The 6,972-nt window shown below is 49.0% G+C and overlaps 1 protein-coding gene across 7 annotated transcripts in view; it reads right to left on the reverse strand.

Annotated features, from left to right (window-relative positions):
• The window catches only part of PUM1 (pumilio RNA binding family member 1), a 63,734-nt gene extending 56,762 nt beyond the window's left edge, over positions 1-6,972 (reverse strand). For 4 of the 7 annotated variants that reach the window (XM_065697442.1, XM_065697437.1, XM_065697438.1 and 1 more), the window contains exons 1-2: positions 6,851-6,972; positions 2,530-2,903 (exon numbers count right to left, since the gene is read on the reverse strand). In XM_065697442.1, coding sequence (XP_065553514.1) covers positions 2,530-2,892 — 363 coding nt within the window. In that variant the 5' untranslated portion in view covers positions 2,893-2,903; positions 6,851-6,972. The remainder of the gene's footprint in view (positions 1-2,529; positions 2,904-6,850) is intronic. The other 3 variants (XM_065697441.1, XM_065697440.1, XM_065697439.1) reach the window with 1 other exon arrangement.

The raw sequence follows: 6,972 nt of genomic DNA on the forward strand, positions 1-6,972 counted from the left end.
AGCAGCTTGCTCCAAGCCCCTGTGTCCAACCTGGCCTTGAACACTGCCAGGGATGGGGCAGCCACAGCTTCTCTGGGCACCCTGTGCCAGCGCCTCAGCACCCTCACAGGGAAGAGCTTCTGCCTAAGAGCTCAGCTCAGTCTCCCCTCTGGCAGGTTCAAGCCATTCCCCTTGGCCTGTCCCTACAGGCCCTTGCCCAAAGCCCCTCTCCAGGTTTCCTGCAGCCCCTTTAGGCACTGGAGCTGCTCTAAGTTCTCCCCTTAAGAAGCCTTCTCTTCTCCAGGCTGAACCAGCCCCACTCTCTCAGCCTGTCTACAGTTATTTTGTTTAGGAGCTCAGAGATTTCAGTTGGGAAAAATAAAGTCTGATTCCACCATTACTTCAGTGTCTGCAAGAACAAAGAGGAATTTATAATGTATGCTATTTGTGTGGATGGGGTAACTTTGATACCTAAAGACGCAGAGTGACAGCAGCATCTTTAATTGCTGAGTTTTATATTGAAACTTGCCTCCCCTCACCTTCTGGTAAAGGGAAAATAGAAAAAGAATGAGCATTTTTCTGCTGTTCACAACAAGATACAATCTACTTCTTTGGGAGCAGAGTAACTTCAGTTTCTTAAGTCATCCCTATTACAGCCATGCACAGCTCCATCCTCAGAGCAGCTCCTCCAAGTACAAATGAGAACAGCCAGCCCAATGAGAAATGAAATCAAGGACACAGTAAATAAGTTCTGACTCACAGCACTTGTAGCTATACAGTAACACATGATGAAATACTATCATTTGGTAAAACTCACTGGAGCATTATCACCAGACAGAGAGATGCCTGTCTACAACTATAACGAAGAAGAAACTAGGATTCAACAACTAAAGCATCCCTCTATCTTTAATTACAACTCCCAAGCTCCAGGCAGACATTAACCTGTATTACCCTATAATTAGGTTTTTTCTGACTTCCCATTATCTTTTAGCTACTGAGTTTCTGAACCAGTCTTCAAGGCAACAAGGGCCCTCACTGCATTATCTTTGCAAGTCTAAAATCAAGAGTACAGCAATGGAAGTGTATCCATCAGAAATCAAGACCAAACAGACATCCATAATGTTTTCTCACCTCTTGGCTTTAAACTAAACACCAGGACTGAGTGACAAAGACATTACAGCCAACGTGCAAACCACCAGGAAGCAAAACAAACAAGGTCCTACTGTTAACTGTATTTATTTTGAGCTTCAGATCACAAAACACATGGGGGAAAACCAGAAAGTACCACATTTAGATCTCCTCCATCATTCTCTCTTGCAGTAACTTTCACATTTAGTGACTGAAAACTTGGCCAGTTAACAGGAAAATTACACCTCCTCACTTTAAAGGAAATAACTGCATTGAAATAACTTCATTATATCCTTTGTTTCCACATGAGGGAATAAGAACAATATTCTTCTGGCTGCTTAGTTCATATTGCAGGATTTCATATGCTTTTTTCTTCCAGACAAAAATGAACCTGGATTTCCTTCTTTGTTGATGCACACACCAACACTACCAAAGTTGCAAAACTCACTGCAACTTTGCTTTTCAAAGGTCTGGATGGCAACACTTCCCCCCGGGCAGTGCAACAGGGGAGCGAGAGCCTGTTCCCTTCTACTTGAAATACTAGAGGCAGGAGATACTCATGTGCAGGTTGCAGCAGCTTTGTGTCTGCTGCTCTCCTGCTTGTGGGAATGATTCCGTGTGAAAATGTGCTTCCACTTAAGCTGTGCTCCCTTAGAAGAGGGAGCACATCTCATCTGAGGAGTTACTCACAGGTCACAGACAGAAAGCCAGAGTGAGTCATGCACTCATTTAACTCACAGCACATCTGACAATGCAACTGCTAAGCAGACTTCTAGTAAACAGTACTACAGAGGCACAGGCCAGCCCACTACCCCTTTAAAGACATTAAGTTGCTGTAAGAAGGTAACTGTGTGCCTAAAAAGCTGTTTCCTGACACTCCTAAGGCAGTTCTCAGTTCAGCTAAGCACATGAATAGCACCTTCCCCTTCCAATTACAATAAGAAAAAACCCAAACCCAAAACAAACAAGCAAAGAAACCCAGGAAAACACATTACCAGTGACTTCCAGAGCTGTGTTTTTCAATATTGGGAATGGTAAAAGCCCAACCTCCATGCATTGGCAGTTTTGTAATGCCATTACATAAGAATTATTTAACTACAGCAACAGATTTGAACAGCAGCAGCAGGCACTGCTACACTGGTTCACACATTGGAAAAAAAATCAAATCAATAAAGGGAATGAGAAACTTTGCAAACATGCATTTGACTGTCACAGAGTGGTTTGGGCTTTCAACACCCTCCAAAGCCAAAATGTTTCAGCTTATAGCTACCAAGGCACCACAATCCTGGAAAGAGAAAACAAAAAAGCACAACTGTTGCCATTCCAACCACCCAACAACCAGCTTAAGCATCATTAAAAGCATCTATCACAAGCCCGATGCATTCACAGGTTGAGTTTGGAAACAGGGAACTTGGTTTTTACCTGATGTTCTGCATGAATGTTATCCCCAGTAGGCCAGCGATGTTTGCTGTTATTATAGCCGCCTCCACCACTTCCTCCTCCCCCAAGCTGCTCACCATGCTGCCTCTGGAAGAAGTAATCCACCATGGCGTCGTCCTGGGAGCGACCAGCAACTCCAATTGATCCAGGAACAGGACTGGAGTGTGTCCCTGCTGCAAGGGCCTGATTTGCAGCTGGCTGTGGCTGAGCCTGGGACCCTGTTCCAGATGTCAGTACAACAGGCATGTTGGGATTAGCTGTATCTTGAGTGTGCTGCTTCAGGTGGGGGCTGAATGAGTCCTGCCACAGTACTGCTTTTCTCTTCAAAACACACGCAACGCTCATTCCACCAGCACCTATGGAAGGGGATGGATGGGGGGGAGATGGAGGGAAAGAGGGAAGGAAAAGATAACATGAAATCCTTACAGCTTCAGCTTTACAGCTTCAATCACACACCCAGCTCGTGACTGGCAGGGAAATATCACGACGCCAAACCCAACTCCTTGTAACATATTCTTTGCTCCATTAACCTAGCAACTAAAATATCACCTAACAATGCAAGCCAGCCAAAAAAAAAAAACCCATATTTTGTGCTCCAAAGCTTTATCAGCACACACAAGGTTTGTGTAAGGTGCCCACTACACTGAAATCAGAATGTCAGTGTGTGCTATGGACACAACACCCACCAGAGTGCCATGGCTCCCTGGTGGAACACGAATCCCACCCTCAGAGCCTGCTGTGTTTGTTTCCATGTGACACATTACAGGCCAGATCCTCAGTCAATACACGAGCCCCAATATCACCATGTGCTTGCTCAATCACGCAAAACATCAAGGCATGCCTTTTAAATGCAAACTTAAACCCCTGGATTTCTACTTCTACAGTTAGCCCCAAGCACAACATGCACCCTTCCTGCACACTCAGCCGCTGGCTTGGGTCATGAGACGGTAAAACACACCGGCCTATTTGGTACAAGATTCCCTGGAGACAGAGCAGGTAACCTCCCAGTGCCCGGGATCCTGCAGAACCTTCCAGAGCAGCCAACAATGCCAGTTCCACTGGCACTAGGGGAAAGCTGGACATGTCACAGAAACCCTCCAACACTGAAATCACCCCAAACACCTTGCATACACCCCACATCATCTGTGCGCAGGAAGACAGGTGGGCTCCCAGCACCTCCCTAGTTTACTATCCCCCCAATATTCTGATGACATCCCAGCAGCACAAAACCGTGGAATTTTGTTATTTAAGATGTTATCAGCTGATCCTGAGAGCAATGAAGACATTGCACGTGTGAACAGAGAAGTGTTTTCATCTGTTATGCAACACCCAGGCAGCGCAGAGCACACACACACAAACCAAACCTGGGTCTAAGCCATGCCGTAGTCAGAACTGGTTTAAGATCATCACTAGTTTATGGCTTCAGTCACCAAAACACAACCCCAAAGATCTCACACAGGAGTTATTAAGGATGACACTGGGGAAGGGGGTGTTCTGTACAACACAACACATTACCGTTGTACCTTGGTGGCTGCAAACCCTGGCTCTGATCCTGATGGCTTGAAAGGCGCCTCTGTTTGCTCTCTGCTCATCAGAGTCGTTGTGAACAACACTCAACTACTACAGGCAACTTCCAAGAACAATCTTCTAACAGTGGAGAAAGAAAGTCGACACCAAAAAGAAACAACAACCCAAGTCCCATCTTGGCTCAAACTTTGTCAGGTTTGTCCCACACATTGAGAAGGGTGTTAATAGTCACAAGAAAACAACTCAAAGAACTGCAGAGATGAGATATAAGTGCCCCTACACACAGCTGCCATACAACTCCAGGAGGTTTCTTATACAAAGACCTTCACAACTTACATACCAGCAGCCTCCAACAGAACTAACTCCTCCTGTCTTTCCCAACCACTTCATAAGCCACTGTGACAACACCTGATATTACTAAACCCTGTTTTTAAGAACACAATACTCAAATTTAATGGCATTTTCCCCTTAGTTTCCCTTTAATAATCATTATCAAAACCCTCTGGTACCACAAAATGAAGGAATAAAGCACCTGCATGCAAGAAGAAAAACTCCAAGTAAGTAATTAGTGGGAAGAAATTCACATATCACCCGGTTGGGGCGTGTATGAACTGCTGACAATGAAACCCGAGCAGCCTCTGTGTAAAGAGGTTGCAAGCTGTCTCTGGGCAGTCTTAGAAACCATAGGAAGATACTATGAATCCGCAAGGAGTTTCACGTATCTGCACATTGTGCCAAGGCCCCTTTTCCAGGGGGAATACCACAGCAAATAAAGTTGTGAGAGGCAGGCAGCACAACCACAACCTTGTTTTCCTCCCAAAGAACCTCCTGCTCACCAGCACAAAGTGGTTTCTGCTTTCATTTACACTCAGATCGGTAATAACTGTGTTACTACAATGACTGGGGGGGTGAGACCGTTGAAAGGCTCAGTGGAGGCACCGTGCAGCTCCGCACCAGTGCCTCCTGCTCCCAGACACTTCCTCTTTCGTCTGATCCAGACAAGGCAGCTCCAAAGGCGAGAGGAAAACTTGGCACAGGCGACATTTTGAAAGGGAGCGAAGGGGAAAGGAGCTTTGGGGGCAGTTCAAGTTTAGTTCCAAGCCGGGTTTTTATAGAAATGCCGTGGTAAATGCAGCGGACAGCTGAATCCTGTCATTCAAAGCACACAGAGCATCACAAGCATGTACAGTCACCTACACAACACGCAGTCATTGGCTAACCCACAGCTGCTAATGGCTCCGAGGAGCCTTTCCAGTCCCAAACTCTTCCTCAAAACACAGAATAAACTTTTCCAACCTAAACCAGCTGCTGGGAGGTTTTGTATTTCCAAACAAAGGTTTCCACCCCGCTACCAAGCGTCCAAGACTGCGATTTTCCTTTTCCCTCGATAAAAACACAGCATGTAAATAAACCGCTCTGTGTTAGCATTACAGGCAAAATACTTTAGCTTATGGGATGTTCCACAAGCAACAAAAACTCCGGAACCATCTCCAAGCAAGTTTGAAGCATGGCCTTAAGTAAAGCAGCTTTAATCCACGCAGAGCACAGCTCCACGCTCGGCTCTTCCCTGCTCCTGTTCAATATCCCTCTAAAACTAAGGCAATATCCCAAAATCAAGCCAGCACAAGAGGCCTGTTTCCAAAAGTTCGATCACGAACGAGAAGGGAGCTGGGGCTGGGTGGGTTATTCGGGAAAGTTGGGCTGGATGGTAAAGCAGAGCCATTGTTCCAGCGCTGTGTGGGCCTAGGAGAGAACTTTGAGCATTAAACCTTGTGTTTTCCTTCCAAGCCCGGGGACACGCTGCAGGACACTGGTCACACAGCCACCGACGGAGGTGCTTGAAAGCACCATGAAACCCTTCGGTGATAAATGCTCCCCCCCCCCGCCCCATACCCCACCTCCCTCAGTCTTAATAAAGGAAATTCCTTACTCACGATCTGCCTAATAAAATCTCTGCTGAGAACAAAGTTATTAAACACTGACTACAAATATATAGAGATATATATATATAAAGCCCAGATTGTTTCTCAGGCTGGGGCAAGAGACAGACTCTTAAAATTACAAGCCTGCAATTAAAAAGAGCCAAACGCTGTTATTACATGAAAACGAGATAAAAACAAGGGGAAGGGATAAAAAAACCCCCACACAAACACAACCCCCCCTCGGGTCATCAGCACACCCGAAGTATTGTCTGCATCCTCCTCTCCCCCTCTTCCCGAGGGACCGTCCCTCGCCCCCCCCCAAGGGACACCAACCCCCGCAGACCCCCCCATTAAGACAGGGGAGGGGAGAACCCACCGCACCCCCCCACACACACACCCCAGCGGGCCGGGCCTCCGGGTAACAAAGCCCCGGCCTTTCCCGGCGAGCGGGGCCCAGCGCCCCCCGGCAGAAGGGGGAGCCCCAGGGGAGCCCCGCCGAGGGCCGGGCCCGGGGGGGGGACGCAGGCGGGGGGCGCCGGCATGGGCCCGTGTTTCCCCCCCACAATAACACCCCGGTCCGTGCCGAGCGGGGAGCGGCGGAGAGCGGCCGGGAGCCGAGCTCGGGAGGCAGGGGCCCGCCGCGCCCCCCTTTGCCGGTAACAATAGGGGCCAGGCCCCGGCCCCCGAGCGCCGACAAGGAGCCGGGCGGGAGCGCCAGACACAGCGCCCCGCCGCCGCTCGCCTTCGGGGCGGCCTACCGCCGCTCCGCCTCCCCCCCACACCAATATGGCCCCACCGGCGGCTCCGCTGGGGTGCGCGGCGCGGCGGGGGCCCGGTCCGGTGCCGATACTCACGGGCGGAGCGGTAGGATGAAGACGGATCTCGGCCCCACCCAGGCCGCTCGCCGCCTGCCTCTCCCCCTGCCTTTCACTCCGACAACATGGCGGCCCGGCGGGGACGGGCGCCGCGCTGCACG

Source organism: Lathamus discolor, chromosome 18, assembly GCF_037157495.1.
Source record: "Lathamus discolor isolate bLatDis1 chromosome 18, bLatDis1.hap1, whole genome shotgun sequence".
Classification (NCBI taxonomy): domain Eukaryota; kingdom Metazoa; phylum Chordata; class Aves; order Psittaciformes; family Psittacidae; genus Lathamus; species Lathamus discolor.